This window comes from Pseudophryne corroboree, chromosome 6, assembly GCF_028390025.1.
Source record: "Pseudophryne corroboree isolate aPseCor3 chromosome 6, aPseCor3.hap2, whole genome shotgun sequence".
Lineage (NCBI taxonomy): Eukaryota > Metazoa > Chordata > Amphibia > Anura > Myobatrachidae > Pseudophryne > Pseudophryne corroboree.
This window is the reverse complement of record NC_086449.1, coordinates 821250453-821270011: the sequence shown is the minus strand read 5'-3', so window position 1 is coordinate 821270011 and position 19559 is coordinate 821250453. Positions and strand designations below refer to the sequence as shown.

The 19559-nt window shown below is 46.5% G+C and overlaps 1 protein-coding gene across 7 annotated transcripts in view; it reads left to right on the top strand.

Moving 5' to 3' along the window:
- The window catches only part of OVCH1 (ovochymase 1), a 93483-nt gene that overhangs the window by 13044 nt on the left and 60880 nt on the right, over positions 1 to 19559 (top strand). For 5 of the 7 annotated variants that reach the window (XM_063929172.1, XM_063929171.1, XM_063929169.1 and 2 more), the window contains 10 exons: positions 445 to 540; positions 2191 to 2384; positions 2553 to 2745; positions 11758 to 11848; positions 14300 to 14430; positions 15304 to 15444; positions 15550 to 15680; positions 16328 to 16421; positions 17596 to 17724; positions 18149 to 18232. In XM_063929172.1, the coding sequence (XP_063785242.1) occupies positions 445 to 540; positions 2191 to 2384; positions 2553 to 2745; positions 11758 to 11848; positions 14300 to 14430; positions 15304 to 15444; positions 15550 to 15680; positions 16328 to 16421; positions 17596 to 17724; positions 18149 to 18232 (1284 nt within the window). The remainder of the gene's footprint in view (positions 1 to 444; positions 541 to 2190; positions 2385 to 2552; positions 2746 to 11757; positions 11849 to 14299; positions 14431 to 15303; positions 15445 to 15549; positions 15681 to 16327; positions 16422 to 17595; positions 17725 to 18148; positions 18233 to 19559) is intronic. The other 2 variants (XM_063929170.1, XM_063929175.1) reach the window with 2 other exon arrangements.

Below are 19559 nucleotides of genomic sequence, written 5' to 3'. Positions count from 1 at the left end.
TGATCGTTGAGTGATTGACAGGAAGTGGGTGTTTCTGGCCGGAAACTGACCGTTTTCGGGGAGTGTGTGTTAAAACGCAGGCGTGCCAGTTAAAAACGCAGGAGTGGCTGGGGTAACGGGGGAGTGGCTGGCCGGACGCAGGGCGTGTTTGTGACGTTAAAACAGGAACGAAACAGTCTGCAGTGATCGCAAGGAAACTGCACAATCTATTTTTGTAGCAATGCTGCGAACCTTTCGTTCGCACTTCTGCTAAGATACACTCCCAGAGGGCGGCGGCTTAGCGTTTGCACTGCTGCTAAAAGCAGCTAGCGAGCGAACAACTCGGAATGAGGGCCTTAGTCAGGCTCCACATGGGAGAGGTGCAGAGAGAGACAGCCTCTATGTCCCACATACTGTATGGATGATACTGAGATGAGAAGTTAATCCCTTCTGTCCCTACGTCAGGTACTCGGGTGCAGCCAGTCTGCCTCCCGCAGGTGGGAGAAAAGTTTGAGCCTGGAACCTTATGTATCACCAGCGGATGGGGAAGGGTTAATGAGAGTAAGTTTGCATCATGTAAATTCATATTTATTTTTAATTGTTTCCTAATTATCTTTCCATTTACAAGTGTTGTCTACCTTTACGGTGTCTACGTGTGGGTTTGGTACATAAAGTGTCCAAACTTAGGGGGAGATTTAACAAAGTTTGGAGAGATTTTAAGTGGAGTGAGATAAAGTACCATCCAATCAGCGCATAACTGTCATGTTACAGGCTGTGTTTGAAAATTGACCGGAGCTGGTTGGTTGGTACTTTATCTCCACTTTCTCTCTCCAAGCTTTGATAAATCTCCCCCTTGATTGTCTAAGTCTTGATGACATTCCCTATATGCTGTATTTGTAAGCATGGACAGATTTTAACCTAATTGAGGAATTCATAGAAATTCATCTTAAATTGACCCGTAGAGATTGCCTGAGGGGTAAATTTACTACTGTGCGGGTTTATAGAAGTGGAGATGTTGCCCATAGCAACCAATCAGATTTCAGCAACTATCTTCTAGAACAGAGGTGGGGAACCTCAGGCCCGTGGGACGTATAAGGCCCACAAGGCCGCTTGATCCGGCCTGGCCAGACTCACCTAACTGAGGGAGATGCCGGGCGCCCGCTGAGATTTTGTTACCAGTGGGCCCCAGGCTCCTTCTCCTCAGCAGCAGCCGGAGGCAGGAGCTCACTCCTAAGCTCCGGCTTCCGGCTCAGGCAGTGGACATGTGCGGCACTCCCATAGTTCCAAGGGGTGGGTGGCAAGGCGGAGGGCAGCGGTCCAGAAACAGGAGCGGGGCTGGTGAGTATTGTGGTTTTTTTTTTCCTTTTAATGTGTGTGTGTGTAAGCGGCGCTACTAGGGGGCATATCTAATGGGGCATAACAACTGACTGGGGGCATATCTAATGGGGCATATCTAATGAGGCATAACAAGTGACTAGGGGTATATCTATTGGGGGCATAACTACTGACTTGGGGCAGGCTAATTTTTAAGTTGATAATTTTTGTATGGCCCCGAAGGATTTTATAAATATCCAAATGGCCCTTGGTAGAAAAAAGGTTCCCCACCCCTGTTTTAGAAGGAGCTAGATAAATGATATGTAGAATCTGATTGGTTGCTATAGGCAACATCCCCACTTCTGTAAACCCTCATTTTAGTAAATATACCCCTAAGGCTCTGAGGCCCTGGTAAATATTCCTCCTCCACCCCATGTAATGTGTAAGTGTCCGGTAACATCGCTGTTCATAGCAGTAGGCTCTTCACCCATAACATAGGGCCCGCTGGGTTGAGGCCTGACAGCGCAGGGTTTCAGGAGATCATTGTAAATCTCCAAATGAAGCGGATGTCTGTAACATGACAGTAAGCAGAACTGTGGAGTCACCATTTGCGTGTTGCCATCTCGGCCTGCAATCCCGCAGTGGATGGCGGGCACCCCCCCACATTCATGTCAGGTGGTCACTGCGGTGTATATGTGTGAGATTACATGCGTTGTGTTTCTGTCTTATTTTATTGCTGGTAGAACGTCCTTTGTTCACATTTACACAAAGTGCTTCTGCTTTTTGTTTTGTCTGTACATAATAAATGTAATTTTTACGTAGAAGTCATGTTTCAGTATAATGCCGCCATTTTGTTTGCCAGTAGTATTTGCTGTGACATACAAATCTCTTTGACAGACCTTTTGTCCAGACACATAACCCGCTCCCTGTTGTTGCCAGCTGGGGCGCTCTCTGACACCCTGCAGGAAGTGAAGTTACCCCTATTGGATGACGGTACCTGCAGCGCCATGCTGGATTCCATGCGACTCCCGCCCTTACACAGGTCCATGATCTGCGCCGGCTTCCCGGATGGGGGAAAAGATGCTTGTCAGGTGGGACTGTGAGTAGGGAAACAATGCAAATGTGTGTGATTGTGTGTGTGTGTGTGTGTGTGTGTGTGTGTGTGTGTGTACTGCGTGTTTCGTGTTTGCTATTAATATGACATTATTCTGCCACATCCTGATAGTGAGGGGCCCTAAGTCCTATCTTCCATCACACAGGGTGACTCTGGCGGCCCCTTGGTTTGCAAGCGGCGGTCTGGATCATGGGTCCTGGTCGGTTGTACATCCTGGGGTGTTGGTTGTGGACGATCCTGGGGTACGTCGATGAGTAACAGAGATGCTATGGGGTCCCCCGCCATATACGCAAAGGTCTCTGCGCTCCTGGACTTCCTGAGGAATTCCACGGCTGACAGTGAGTACGGCCGGAGTCCACTTATCGGAACGACCAGCGCATATATATTTTACACTTACAAGGTCCCAGTCTAATTCATCGTTGTTAATGGAGAATGGCGGTAAATGCTGTGTTAGGTCTTATAGTACATTTGGCCTAAACCCCCTTACCGCGCAGTCAGTGACTAAACAGCTGGTGGTCAAAAAGCTAAAGTAGAAAAGTAAAGTATGCCCCTACGGCTTTTAATCTTGTCTTTCTATTACTGCCCGTTTTTTTATATGTATTATTTTTATTTTTATAGCCTTTTAGAGCCATGACAGATTTTGTTTAGTACCAAATACCAACCAATATCACCGGGGTCATGTATATGCAACACCAGGCTTCTGCTGATAATATGAGGTGGCAAAATCATGTTGGATATTTAAGAACCTATTTTCTCCAGTGAGCGGGATGACTGTTCCATTGACGCTTAAGGCTATAATAAAAACCTAAATGGATTGGGGGGTCTATTCTAGAGATGAGCGGGTTCGGTTTCTCTGAATCCGAACCCGCACGAACTTCATGTTTTTTTTCACGGGTCCGAGCGACTCGGATCTTCCCGCCTTGATCGGTTAACCCGAGCGCGCCCGAACGTCATCATGACGCTGTCGGATTCTCGCGAGACTCGGATTCTATATAAGGAGCCGCGCGTCGCCGCCATTTTCACACGTGCATTGAGATTGATAGGGAGAGGACGTGGCTGGCGTCCTCTCCATTTAGATTAGGAGAGAGAGAGAGAGATTGACCTGAGGCTGATACTGTAGAAGAGAGTGCAGAGTTTAGTGACTGACCACAGTGACCACCAGCAGTGCAGTTGTTTTATTTAATATATCCGTTCTCTGCCTGAAAAAAACGGTACACACAGTGACTCAGTCACATACCATATCTGTGTGCACTGCTCAGCCCAGTGTGCTGCATGCCTGCATCATCTATGTATATATTATATATCTGACTGTGCTCAGCTCACACAGCTTATAATTGTGGGGGAGACTGGGGAGCACTGCAGTGCCAGTTATAGGTTATAGCAGGAGCCAGGAGTACAAGACAGTCACATACCATATCTGTGTGCACTGCTCAGCCCAGTGTGCTGCATCATCTATGTATATATTATATATCTGACTGTGCTCAGCTCACACAGCTTATAATTGTGGGGGAGACTGGGGAGCACTGCAGTGCCAGTTATAGGTTATAGCAGGAGCCAGGAGTACATATTATATTAAAATTAAACAGTGCACACTTTTGCTGCAGGAGTGCCACTGCCAGTGTGACTGACCAGTGACCTGACCACACTGACCAACAGTATAGTTAGTAGTATACTATATTGTGATTGCCTGAAAAAGTTAAACACTCGTCGTGTGACTTCACTTGTGTGGTGTTTTTTTTTTTATTCTATAAAAAACTCATTCTGCTGACAGACAGTGTCCAGCAGGTCCGTCATTATATAATATATATACCTGTCCGGCTGCAGTAGTGATATATATATATTTTTTATATCATTATTTATCATCCAGTCGCAGCAGACACAGTACGGTAGTTCACGGCTGTAGCTACCTCTGTGTCGGCACTCGGCAGTCCATCCATAATTGTATACCACCTACCCGTGGTTTTTTTTTCTTTCTTCTTTATACATACATACTACTACATCTCTTTATCAACCAGTCTATATTAGCAGCAGACACAGTACAGTACGGTAGTTCACGGCTGTGGCTACCTCTGTGTCGGCACTCGGCAGTCCGTCCATAATTGTATACCACCTAACCGTGGTTTTTTTTTCTTTCTTCTTTATACATACATACTACTACATCTCTTTATCAACCAGTCTATATTAGCAGCAGACACAGTACAGTACGGTAGTTCACGGCTGTGGCTACCTCTGTGTCGGCACTCGGCAGTCCGTCCATAATTGTATACCACCTAACCGTGGTTTTTTTTTCTTTCTTCTTTATACATACATACTACGACATCTCTTTATCAACCAGTCTATATTAGCAGCAGACACAGTACAGTACGGTAGTTCACGGCTGTGGCTACCTCTGTGTCGGCACTCGGCAGTCCGTCCATAATTGTATACCACCTAACCGTGGTTTTTTTTTCTTTCTTCTTCATACATACATACTACGACATCTCTTTATCAACCAGTCTATATTAGCAGCAGACACAGTACAGTACGGTAGTTCACGGCTGTGGCTACCTCTGTGTCGGCACTCGGCAGTCCGTCCATAATTGTATACCACCTAACCATGGTTTTTTTTTCTTTCTTCTTTATACATACATACTACGACATCTCTTTATCAACCAGTCTATATTAGCAGCAGACACAGTACAGTACGGTAGTTCACGGCTGTGGCTACCTCTGTGTCGGCACTCGGCAGTCCGTCCATAATTGTATACCACCTAACCGTGGTTTTTTTTTCTTTCTTCTTCATACATACATACTACGACATCTCTTTATCAACCAGTCTATATTAGCAGCAGACACAGTACAGTACGGTAGTTCACGGCTGTGGCTACCTCTGTGTCGGCACTCGGCAGTCCGTCCATAATTGTATACCACCTACCCGTGGTTTTTTTTTCTTTCTTCTTTATACATACATACTACTACATCTCTTTATCAACCAGTCTATATTAGCAGCAGACACAGTACAGTACGGTAGTTCACGGCTGTGGCTACCTCTGTGTCGGCACTCGGCAGTCCATCCATAATTGTATACCACCTACCCGTGGTTTTTTTTTTCTTTCTTCTTCATACATACATACTACGACATCTCTTTATCAACCAGTCTATATTAGCAGCAGACACAGTACAGTACGGTAGTTCACGGCTGTGGCTACCTCTGTGTCGGCACTCGGCAGTCCGTCCATAATTGTATACCACCTAACCGTGGTTTTTTTTCTTTCTTCTTCATACATACATACTACGACATCTCTTTATCAACCAGTCTATATTAGCAGCAGACACAGTACGGTAGTTCACGGCTGTAGCTACCTCTGTGTCGGCACTCGGCAGTCCGTCCATAATTGTATACTAGTATCCATCCATCTCCATTGTTTACCTGAGGTGCCTTTTAGTTGTGCCTATTAAAATATGGAGAACAAAAATGTTGAGGTTCCAAAATTAGGGAAAGATCAAGATCCACTTCCACCTCGTGCTGAAGCTGCTGCCACTAGTCATGGCCGAGACGATGAAATGCCAGCAACGTCGTCTGCCAAGGCCGATGCCCAATGTCATAGTACAGAGCATGTCAAATCCAAAACACCAAATATCAGTAAAAAAAGGACTCCAAAACCTAAAATAAAATTGTCGGAGGAGAAGCGTAAACTTGCCAATATGCCATTTACCACACGGAGTGGCAAGGAATGGCTGAGGCCCTGGCCTATGTTCATGGCTAGTGGTTCAGCTTCACATGAGGATGGAGGCACTCAGCCTCTCGCTAGAAAAATGAAAAGACTCAAGCTGGCAAAAGCAGTAGCACCGCAAAGAACTGTGCGTTCTTCGAAATCCCAAATCCACAAGGAGAGTCCAATTGTGTCGGTTGCGATGCCTGACCTTCCCAACACTGGACGTGAAGAGCATGCGCCTTCCACCATTTGCACGCCCCCTGCAAGTGCTGGAAGGAGCACCCGCAGTCCAGTTCCTGATAGTCAGATTGAAGATGTCAGTGTTGAAGTACACCAGGATGAGGAGGATATGGGTGTTGCTGGCGCTGGGGAGGAAATTGACCAGGAGGATTCTGATGGTGAGGTGGTTTGTTTAAGTCAGGCACCCGGGGAGACACCTGTTGTCCGTGGGAGGAATATGGGCCCTCATTCCGAGTTGATCGGTCGCAAGGCGAATTTAGCAGAGTTACACACGCTAAGCCGCCGCCTACTGGGAGTGAATCTTAGCTTCTTAAAATTGCGACTGATGTATGCGCAATATTGCGATTACTAACTACTTAGCAGTTTCAGAGTAGCTCCAGACTTACTCTGCCTGTGCGATCAGTTCAGTGCTTGTCGTTCCTGGTTGACGTCACAAACACACCCAGCGTTCGCCCAGGCACTCCCACCGTTTCCCCGGCCACTCCTGCGTTTTTTCCGGAAACGGTAGCGTTTTCAGCCACACGCCCCTGAAACGCCGTGTTTCCGCCCAGTAACACCCATTTCCTGTCAATCACATTACGATCGCCGGAGCGAAGAAAAAGCCGTGAGTAAAAATACTTTCTTCATAGTAAAGTTACTTGGCGCAGTCGCAGTGCGAACTTTGCGCATGCGTACTAAGCGGATTTTCACTGCGATGCGATGAAAAAGATCGAGCGAACAACTCGGAATGAGGGCCATGGCCCTTGACATGCCTGGTGAAAATACCAAAAAAATCAGCTCTTCGGTGTGGAACTATTTCAACAGAAATGCGGACAACAGGTGTCAAGCCGTGTGTTCCCTTTGTCAAGCTGTAATAAGTAGGGGTAAGGACGTTAACCACCTCGGAACATCCTCCCTTATACGTCACCTGCAGCGCATTCATAATAAGTCAGTGACAAGTTCAAAAACTTTGGGTGACAGCGGAAGCAGTCCACTGACCAGTAAATCCCTTCCTCTTGTAACCAAGCTCACGCAAACCACCCCACCAACTCCCTCAGTGTCAATTTCCTCCTTCCCCAGGAATGCCAATAGTCCTGCAGGCAATGTCACTGGCAATTCTGACGAGTCCTCTCCTGCCTGGGATTCCTCCGATGCATCCTTGCGTGTAACGCCTACTGCTGCTGGCGCTGCTGTTGTTGCTGCTGGGAGTCGATGGTCATCCCAGAGGGGAAGTCGTAAGCCCACTTGTACTACTTCCAGTAAGCAATTGACTGTTCAACAGTCCTTTGCGAGGAAGATGAAATATCACAGCAGTCATCCTGCTGCAAAGCGGATAACTGAGGCCTTGACAACTATGTTGGTGTTAGACGTGCGTCCGGTATCCGCCGTTAGTTCACAGGGAACTAGACAATTTATTGAGGCAGTGTGCCCCCGTTACCAAATACCATCTAGGTTCCACTTCTCTAGGCAGGCGATACCGAGAATGTACACGGACGTCAGAAAAAGACTCACCAGTGTCCTAAAAAATGCAGTTGTACCCAATGTCCACTTAACCACGGACATGTGGACAAGTGGAGCAGGGCAGGGTCAGGACTATATGACTGTGACAGCCCACTGGGTAGATGTATGGACTCCCGCCGCAAGAACAGCAGCGGCGGCACCAGTAGCAGCATCTCGCAAACGCCAACTCTTTCCTAGGCAGGCTACGCTTTGTATCACCGGTTTCCAGAATACGCACACAGCTGAAAACCTCTTACGGCAACTGAGGAAGATCATCGCGGAATGGCTTACCCCAATTGGACTCTCCTGTGGATTTGTGGCATCGGACAACGCCAGCAATATTGTGTGTGCATTAAATATGGGCAAATTCCAGCACGTCCCATGTTTTGCACATACCTTGAATTTGGTGGTGCAGAATTATTTAAAAAACGACAGGGGCGTGCAAGAGATGCTGTCGGTGGCCAGAAAAATTGCGGGACACTTTCGGCGTACAGGCACCACGTACAGAAGACTGGAGCACCAACAAAAACTACTGAACCTGCCCTGCCATCATCTGAAGCAAGAAGTGGTAACGAGGTGGAATTCAACCCTCTATATGCTTCAGAGGTTGGAGGAGCAGCAAAAGGCCATTCAAGCCTATACAATTGAGCACGATATAGGAGGTGGAATGCACCTGTCTCAAGCGCAGTGGAGAATGATTTCAACGTTGTGCAAGGTTCTGATGCCCTTTGAACTTGCCACACGTGAAGTCAGTTCAGACACTGCCAGCCTGAGTCTGGTCATTCCCCTCATCAGGCTTTTGCAGAAGAAGCTGGAGACATTGAAGGAGGAGCTAACACGGAGCGATTCCGCTAGGCATGTGGGACTTGTGGATGGAGCCCTTAATTCGCTTAACAAGGATTCACGGGTGGTCAATCTGTTGAAATCAGAGCACTACATTTTGGCCACCGTGCTCGATCCTAGATTTAAAGCCTACCTTGGATCTCTCTTTCCGGCAGACACAAGTCTGCTGGGGTTGAAAGACCTGCTGGTGAGAAAATTGTCAAGTCAAGCGGAACGCGACCTGTCAACATCTCCTCCTTCACATTCTCCCGCAACTGGGGGTGCGAGGAAAAGGCTCAGAATTCCGAGCCCACCCGCTGGCGGTGATGCAGGGCAGTCTGGAGCGACTGCTGATGCTGACATCTGGTCCGGACTGAAGGACCTGACAACGATTACGGACATGTCGTCTACTGTCACTGCATATGATTCTCTCACCATTGAAAGAATGGTGGAGGATTATATGAGTGACCGCATCCAAGTAGGCACGTCACACAGTCCATACTTATACTGGCAGGAAAAAGAGGCAATTTGGAGGCCATTGCACAAACTGGCTTTATTCTACCTAAGTTGCCCTCCCACAAGTGTGTACTCCGAAAGAGTGTTTAGTGCCGCCGCTCACCTTGTCAGCAATCGGCGTACGAGGTTACATCCAGAAAATGTGGAGAAGATGATGTTCATTAAAATGAATTATAATCAATTCCTCCGCGGAGACATTGACCAGCAGCAATTGCCTCCACAAAGTACACAGGGAGCTGAGATGGTGGATTCCAGTGGGGACGAATTGATAATCTGTGAGGAGGGGGATGTACACGGTGATATATCGGAGGGTGATGATGAGGTGGACATCTTGCCTCTGTAGAGCCAGTTTGTGCAAGGAGAGATTAATTGCTTCTTTTTTGGGGGGGGTCCAAACCAACCCGTCATATCAGTCACAGTCGTGTGGCTGACCCTGTCACTGAAATGATGGGTTGGTTAAAGTGTGCATGTCCTGTTTTGTTTATACAACATAAGGGTGGGTGGGAGGGCCCAAGGACAATTCCATCTTGCACCTCTTTTTTCTTTTATTTTTCTTTGCGTCATGTGCTGTTTGGGGAGGGTTTTTTGGAAGGGACATCCTGCGTGACACTGCAGTGCCACTCCTAAATGGGCCCGGTGTTTTGTGTCGGCCACTAGGGTCGCTAATCTTACTCACACAGTCAGCTACCTCATTGCGCCTCTTTTTTTCTTTGCGTCATGTGCTGATTGGGGAGGGTTTTTTGGAAGGGACATCCTGCGTGACACTGCAGTGCCACTCCTAAATGGGCCCGGTGTTTGTGTCGGCCACTAGGGTCGCTAATCTTACTCACACAGTCAGCTACCTCATTGCGCCTCTTTTTTTCTTTGCGTCATGTGCTGATTGGGGAGGGTTTTTTGGAAGGGACATCCTGCGTGACACTGCAGTGCCACTCCTAAATGGGCCCGGTGTTTGTGTCGGCCACTAGGGTCGCTAATCTTACTCACACAGTCAGCTACCTCATTGCGCCTCTTTTTTTCTTTGCGTCATGTGCTGATTGGGGAGGGTTTTTTGGAAGGGACATCCTGCGTGACACTGCAGTGCCACTCCTAAATGGGCCCGGTGTTTGTGTCGGCCACTAGGGTCGCTTATCTTACTCACACAGTCAGCTACCTCATTGCGCCTCTTTTTTTCTTTGCGTCATGTGCTGATTGGGGAGGGTTTTTTGGAAGGGACATCCTGCGTGACACTGCAGTGCCACTCCTAGATGGGCCAGGTGTTTGTGTCGGCCACTAGTGTCGCTTAGCTTAGTCATCCAGCGACCTTGGTGCAAATTTTAGGACTAAAAATAATATTGTGAGGTGTGAGGTATTCAGAATAGACTGAAAATGAGTGGAAATTATGGTTTTTGAGGTTAATAATAATATGGGATCAAAATGACCCCCAAATTCTATGATTTAAGCTGTTTTTTAGTGTTTTTTAAAAAAAACACCCGAATCCAAAACACACCCGAATCCGACAAAAAAAATTCGGTGAGGTTTTGCCAAAACGCGGTCGAACCCAAAACACGGCCGCGGAACCGAACACAAAACCAAAACACAAAACCCGAAAAATTTCAGGCGCTCATCTCTAGTCTATTCATGAAGCAGTGACAAGAGTGGAGAAGTGAGCCAGTGGAGAAGTTGCCCATGGCAACCAATCAGTGTAGAGGTAACATTTATAAAGTGCATTCTATAAAATTCTACATGGCAGATGATTGGTTGCCTTGGGTAACTTTTCTACTTTTGTCACTGCTTCATGAATAGACCCCTAAATACCTTATAGCAGAGATTTGAAGAAAAAATATTATAACTAAATCTGCTGTTTATCATTTGCACGAACACAGTGGAGATTCCCATTTTAAGGAATAACCTATCGGTTGCACCGGTGACAGTAGTCACCATAGAGGCGCAAATATTGTGTCACTGCTTCCTAGTGGTTATGAGTATTGATTCGGCCCACAAAATGGCTGCCCCCTGCCTGCAGATGGCAGGTGCACTCTAAGCAACCAACATTGCTAAATTACGTACCTCAAAACATTGGGCCTAATTCAGATTTGATTGCTGCTGTGCGTTTTCGCACAGCTGGCGATCAGATCCGAACTGCACATGCGTCTGAGCCGCAATGCGCTGGCGCAATGGACAACTACAACAGGGATCGCCGGTCAGCACCGGCGATCGCAAGGAGATTGACTAGAAGAGGCTGTTTGTGGGTGGCAACTGACAGTTTTCAGGGAGTGTCCGGAAAAACGCAGGCGGGCTCAAGCATTTTCAGCGAGGGTTTCTGTCGTCAGCTCCGGCCCTGATCAGCCTCTTCTCATCGCACTGGATAAGTAAGTCCTGGGCTGCGCACAGACTGCACAAACTGATTTTTGTGCAGCTCTACAACACAAGCGATCGCACACTTGCACAGCGATTTCCCCTCCCCCTGTAGGCGGCAACTATCTGATCGCAGGGCAGCAAAAAATGCAGCCCAGCAATCAGATCTGAATTACCCCCATTGTCTAACTAAAGTCTGTAATAAGCTGAGCGTCAGGATAACTTGTTCCTCAGACTCAATAAATCCTGCAATTTATCTCCTAGGTGGTTGTAGCTCGGATCCTCTGGTTATCGTTGCTGTGAGTGGTATCATCAAGTACCCGCTGGTTGCCACCAGCAATTATTCCAGCAACAGGTGAGTCGGGTGACGCCAGGAGTATACAGAGAGACAGGAACTTGCTGTCCGCTTGTATTACGGTGTTTCTCCTTTACTGTGAGGGCTCCTATACTCCTGTTGCTCCTCGTTCAGTCCTATGTGTTGGGTCAGGGTCATCCTTGAGTCAAAAGTAGGCATGCTCTAACAGCAAAATGTGGCAGGGTATGCTGGAATTTGTAGTTCCCCAGCAGCTAGATTGCCCCAGGTTGCATATCCCCGTCCAGAGCTATCAGAGCCGGCCCTAACCAATATGATGCCCTAGGCAAGATTTTGGCTGGTGCCCCCTAGCACAACCGCTGGTTCCGCCTCTGACCTTGTACCTCTTTCCCAGCACCATCACCCCTCACCCATAGCAGTCCTTATTTTGGTGTTTGTACCCCCTATATTTTAAATAGGAACAGTTTGCACATTTGGCGCACAGCCCAAAAAGGGGTGTGTTTTTGCTGGAAAGGGGAATGGCCACACAATAGTAACCCCAATTCCAATTACGCCACACAGTACTGCAACTTTATTCACATTTGATCATGCTATAGTGTCCATAATTCATATTACATCACACAGTAGTACCACTTTACGTTACTCCTCACAGTAGAGCCCCTTATTCACATTACATCACACTGAATTGCTCCTTATTCACATTACACCACACCCTAGTGCCCTTTCTATACGCAATGCCACATAGTAGAGCACCTTATACATATAATGCCACACATTAGTAATGCATTTATACACATAATTCCACACAGTAATGCCCCTTACACATATGAGACACATTATTAATGTCCTTATAAACATAATGCGCCTTACACATTATGACAACCTTTATTAATGCCCTTTTACACATAATGTCCCTTACACATATGCCGCACATTATTAATGCCCTTATACACATGACACACATATTGCCCCTTACACATATGTTACACATTATTAGTGCCCCTACACACATAATGACACACATACAGTAGTACCCTGTTACACATATGCCGCACATTATTAATGCCCTTATACACATGACACACATATTGCCCCTTACACATATGTTACACATTATTAGTGCCCCTACACACATAATGACACACATACAGTAGTACCCTGTTACACATATGCCGCACATTATTAATGCCCTTATACACATAATGACACACATAGTGCCCCTTACACATATGTTGCACATTATTAATGCATTTTTACATGACACACATAATGCTCCTTACACATATTCTGAACACTACTGCACAACCAACCCACTCACATGCACACAGCACTCACACTGCCACTAACACTGTGACCTCTGCCTCAGCTTGGATACGGATGTGTCCTCCTAAATCTTGCCTCAATGCTAACGTCGGGCACCTTTTTTTTATGAAAATGTATCTTATTTGCATTGCTATGTAGCTTGGATACACAAGCAGCTTCTGCTGATTAAAATGATATGCAGCATGCCTATATACTGTGTGAGACTGTGGCTGTATCTGCATATGAAATGGTACACACAGAATATAGGCATGCCGCATATCATTTTAATCAACAGAAGCTGCTGATGCCCCTAGGCATATCAAATGCCCTAGGCAATTGCCTAGTTTGCCTATACCTATGGCCGGCTCTGAGAGCTATGATATTGGACACAAGACACATTTCACTCATGTAAGTTAGGGTCCCGTGTTGAATTCCCACCTAAGAGTATTTTAGGATGATTGTCACCAGAAGTTCACATTTTTGGAATCCAGATGATAAAAACAACCTGTATCTATCCCCGAGAGCTGACCCTTCCCAGTGTAGGACTGCGTGTTGATAGAGGTGTGTGTACGTACAGGTAAGGACTCACCTTGGTCTCTAGTTCAGTGTCTCCTCCCAAATCCTGCCCGTGCTCCTTCTCGGTACAGTAGTATTGTCCGTTTCCTACCAGGGTTCGGTTCATGGAAATCTCCACCCGACTCATGGATAGTAATTAGTAAAGGGGAGACACCTGCGGTTCGATGACAAGCCTCCTGGAACCGTTATTAGCGCACCATAAAAAAGAAGTGGGCTTTTCAAAAATCAGATGAGGCTGGCCCCCATATTGCTAGGGTGGGTCAGAAAATGAACAAGTAAATTGTATGTTAGGCATGAAGATAATAATGGGGGAGGTGTATCAAGCCTTGGAGAGGGATAAAGTGGAGTAGTTGCCCAAAGCATCCAATCTGCTAATAACTGTCATTTTTCTAGAACAGCCTATGAAATTATATAAAATGATTGGTTGCCATAAGCAACGTCTCCACTCTTTCTTGATGGTTTTGCTATATCTCCCCCTTCTTAGTTTGTGAACAGATTGTCCCTCAGACCTAGGAGTACCCATGTTCTGCTCTACAGGAGGCTGTCTACAAGACATACATTGACTTTAAAAGGCTTAACAAGTTATTATTCCTTTTTTAAATGTGTCATTTACAGCCTCTGTCGTTGGACAATTATTTCCTCAAAGGATAAAATTATCCAGATCCAGTTTATTAAACTGGACATTGAGGATCACGTTACCTGCGCCCACGATTCGCTGACGTTTACCGTGAAACTAAAGGATTTCAGTGAGTGTTTCTGATCATACAGTAGTTACCCACGTTGGGAAAACATTTCCAGGAACCCCTATCTGGCTAATGGAGGGAAGAATTATTATAAGCTGTATTGCATTGTACAAAGCTTTGGGGTGTGGTTATGCAAAACAGTGGGTGTGTCTTTACAGGTATAAGGGGACTTTTCTAACCGACATAAATTACAAGGCATATTTATGCCTGGCAAAGTCCCCCCCATCTCACCAATTTATAATGCCGACATTATACCAACAGTAGAAGTGTCTCTCCACCCAGGTTGTATGCTTCTCTCTGATCTAGAAAAAGAAGTCACTCTAGCTTAACCTAAAATTTCAAAACTAGAAAATAAAATTAGTACTCAACTCTCCCAGCCCCTGATCTACCAAAACCATGTCCTGACCTGCCGGGCACATCCCTGGCTTAGTGAGCCTACCCCTTTCCATCCTCAAAAATGAGGAACGTCCTAACAAAAACAGGAATTATACATGCACCAGTCAGTGTGAGTGGGGTTGTCCCATGATAGGTAGACCTCTAGATGGTTCCTCCACCTCCCGAGAAATAGAGATGGCCCACAGGATTCCGGAACAGTTTTCGGAGCCTAATGAATAGTAGAATCACTGTGTCCCCATATACATAGGAAGATATATGTATATCTGTTGTGTAACTATATTAATGACTATTGTTCCTGCATGTAGAACTGCACTGATGTCCATGATGGACTAGGCCCATAGATCACCAGTCCTCCAGGTTATCGGCATATGGGACTCATCTCTTCAGTCATCGGTGTTGGTTACTGAGAACGTCCATCGTGACCTGTTATATATTGATAAGAAATGATGGTTATATACTATGTGCACTTCTGTCTTATAGGAAAGGTCTGTGGATCCATCCTGCCATCTCCTTTAATAATCCCATCAAATAAGGTGACAGTTACGTTCCTTTCGGACAACACGGTTAATGGTGGCGGGTTTAAGTTCAAGTTCTCCACGTTGCCAGCTACCTCGGGAAAAGGTGGGTGCTTTGATCGCCGGTATCCCTGTATCTGGCACATTAGACAGTCCTTAGCCGCCAGGTTCTCTCGTCCAGATCCATTCAATCCGCTTCCTTTTTGGACAGGTTCTGGGTGCGGCAGTGTTGCAGTATTAAAAGAGGAAGGGAAGATATTCAGCCTTAATTACCCCGGGTCATACCCCAGTCTCGCCACGTGTCGTTGGGTCATCGAAGCACCAGAAGGCGACATTATACAGGTACGTTCAAAACGGAATTCCTAAAAGTGACGCCATTGTTATTTATTCATGATTGTCCTGATCCCATCAAAGGGGAAATTCTGGAAGATTATATATAAAATGATTGAGTAAACCACACCAAAAGCTGGTACCACCATTAGGAGATGAGGAAGAGGTATCAAACCTTGTAAAGAAGACAGGCGGAGAAGTTGCCGATCGAATCAGTTATTTTATAGAATGTACTTGACAAATGGCTGCTAGTTCCTCCACTTGTCCTCTTTTGATACACCTTCCCCATTATGCTTAGGATCTCCATGGTTCTAGAACTACTTGCCTCATCTGAGACCAGCCGTAATTGCTTCTCCAGGTATAAGAGCCTAGAACAGAGGTTTTCAAACGCAGTCCTCAAGACACCTTAACGGTCCAGGTTTTAGGTATATTCATGGCTCAGCACAGGGTGGTCTTCAGGTTGCCGGCGGCCGGGCTCCCGGTGACCACTACACCCCTCAGCACAGATGGTTATGGCTTTTTGTTCAGATGTCTCGGTGGAGAAAATTTTGTGACCTATTTTTATAGATGTACCTTAACCTTTGTAGCAATCTGTGAACGTACCGGGGTGAGGGTTGCATAGTGTGTTTCGGTGTCATAGTTACTTTCTGTCCTTTCAGCTCATTTTTGAAGACTTTGCGCTGGAGTACCAGGAGGAATGTGAATATGATCGTGTATCCATTTACGGCGACCGAGACGAAACTCTGCTAATTAGTAGGAACTTAATTATCTTTCTTGAGCTGGTGAAACGCCAACCGCTTGGGTCACTGGGTCTCGAAGACTTGGCCACCGTTGGGTTTGCATACATGTCTGAATCTGGCCCTTAATCTACTAATATTTTAGACTTGTTTGGTTTGAACAATGGGATCATGTCCATGTTTAATTCCACTTTACGAGCACTTTTACATTCATGGGACATGAAATAATGTGATGTAACGTGATGTTTTTTTAAAGTGGCATCCCTAGTCTCCCATTGTTTTGGGCCCCCAAAAGAGCCAGTTACTAATAGTACTGCTTATCTATGCGGATGCCCCCAAATTAGACCTTTGTGCATCTGCTGCAGATTCCGTTAAGGGCTCAAACTCACCGGATCTTTCCTTTCTAAAATATTACAATGGGGAACGATCGAGTTACCATAGAATTTAATGGTAATTTGCTAATTTGTTCTATGTACCATTTTCCTGGTTCGTTGTCCTGCAGAAAGGTTATCTCGGCACTGGTGATGGTGAGGGTAAAGTGGGACTGTGATGAGAAAACAGGGACATATAATAAAGCTGTGTTGGTTAGCACAGTGCATGATAATGTCCCATAAACCCCTGTGTACATTGGCCCTCATTCCGAGTTGTTCGCTCGCAAGCTGCTTTTAGCAGCTTTACACACGCTAAGCCGCCGCCTACTGGGAGTGAATCTTAGCATAGTAAAATTGCGAACGAAAGATTCTCAAAATTGCGACTACACACCTCTTAGCAGTTTCTGAGTAACTTCAACCTTACTCGGCATCTGCGATCAGTTCAGTGCTTGTCGTTCCTGGTTTGACATCACAAACACACCCAGCGTTCGCCCAGACACTCCTCCGTTTCTCCAGCCACTCCCGCATTTTTCCCAGAAACTGTAGCGTTTTTTCCCACACGCCCATAAAACGGGCAATTTCCGCCCAGAAACACCCACTTCCTGTCAATCACACTCCGATCGCCTGAACGAAGAAAAAGTCGTGAGTAAAATACCTAACTGTATAGCAAATTTACTTGGCGCAGTCGCAGTGCGAACATTGCGCATGCGCACTAAGCGGAAAATCGCTGCGATGCGAAAAAAATTACCGAGTGAACAACTCGGAATGACCCCCATTGATTTACCCTCCCAAATTTTCTCTTTATTTTTCCATATACAGAAACATTATGTGGATTTTCAGTTGCCCGTCCAGTCCTCAGCCCAAGCAACGTAATGGTCATTACATTCAAAAGCGATCTTGAGAACAACTATTCCGGATTCGCGGCCAGATTCAGCTTTATATACCCCAGTAAGTTTGTTCACACAGCCCAGTATAAGTGCCTACAACTGGTCATACTGACTGGGTTTATGCAAAAGATTTATCCATTTTTGCCCATGATCAATGGGCAAAAATATAAAAAAATAAAAATGGGGATAACTGGCGGCTATAGATTTTGTTTTACCCTTTGCCTTGTACTTGTTCCGCAGCTGTTATCATCATCTCCAGATTATAACTGCCTACTAAGTGCCCCATGCCTCCATTGCTGGGTGTTTTATCAATTGAATAACTTGATTAATTTCTGGATAAAATTCTGAAATTCATAAAATTGGTGCTGTCATATCCCTGTGTAGATGTTCTCTTACTGCGGTGGTTCTGCGGTCAGTCTTGATGTTCTCATGCTCATGCTGATGTTCTCATGCGGTCAGTCTTTTTTTAATTCCCTCTATTTCAGATAAAATTAGACCTTTCATCCCTACTAAACCTTCTCCAATCCCAGATGCAGATCAAGAGCCAAAGCCAAGTCATGTTAATTCAAGTGAGTAAACAGAGAGATGCCGCTAGGCTCCTCATGGGTGGAGCTAAACCATAGCAATTGGTTTTTTTTGTGTAATTTTTTATGTAGCCGGCCCTCATATATCCTTCACCTGTATGATGTATAAAACACCATGAGTTATTGGATAAGATGCAATACATAAAAAAAAAAAAGTGTACAGTAAGTGTAAGAGGGGTGGCGGTGCGGTGTGGTGCCTGCTGCCGTGCAGGTGTAGGTTTACCACTTACCAGGCGCCGCACTCTCTCACCTTCAGGTACCGGAACCTTCAATGGACCTGGAAATCTTTAATCAGACACGGACACAGCGATCCCCCCTCGGAGCTGACGGACGAACTGAGGAGAAATAAACTAACTTAAGGGGGGGTATCAACCCTTCTTCCACCGGAAAAGGGGATACCCCAGGGGTGGCGGCGACCTTCACCGGTTAGGTGTAAGGTCATCTCTGGCACAAAGCCTCAGCCATTCAAATTTCACACACTCACACTCTCGCGCGTAGTGTGATAAAGGGGTTTCTCACGTCCGTGAGCAAACCCTATTCCGGCGCTCGGGGACAGAAAAAGGGACAAACGTACACAGATGCTACTCACCGTCGTCAGTCTTGCACCGCGATCTTCCTCTCCACTTACCGGTCCCTGTATGGAGGCAACCAAACAGCCGTGCAGGGCCTAACTCTAACCTAATGTAACACCCCTATACTAACTACAACGGCAGAGCCCTCAACTAACTCTGTGGGTGTGGTGCAACAAAACTAGACACAAACTTTACAAACTAACACTTTGCCCTGCACGGTAACAACATACATCACAATACACAGTGCAAGATTCAACAGTGTTGTTCCTTTAAATCCCCACCTGCCGCTAGGGGGGTGGGCGCCGTACAGCCTGCCCGCCTCCTGTACACTTCCTTAGTGGGCCTGCCTACTTATCCACCTCGGGGTGGCCTGGACCTAGTGCCCAGTGCCACCTGTATTCACCTTGGGGGGGGGGCAGTTATTCACTGGCCTAGCACCCCTAACTGCACACAGGCCGGAGGCCTGACATCACCCATGGGCCTAGCCCGCCTAACTTGTCACCCGTTGGGTGACCTGGACCTTGTGCCCAGGGTAACCTTATGTCCCTAGCAGCCACCAATGGGGATGCGGTCAACATCCCGCTGGACGGGATCCCGGCAGTCGAAATCCCGACGCCGGAATCCCGACCGCCACAATCCCGACATATTCTCCCTCCGTGGGTGTCCACGACACCCATAGAGGGAGAATATAATAGTGTGCCGAGCGTAGCGAGGCACCGTGCCCGCAGCGTGGCGAGTGC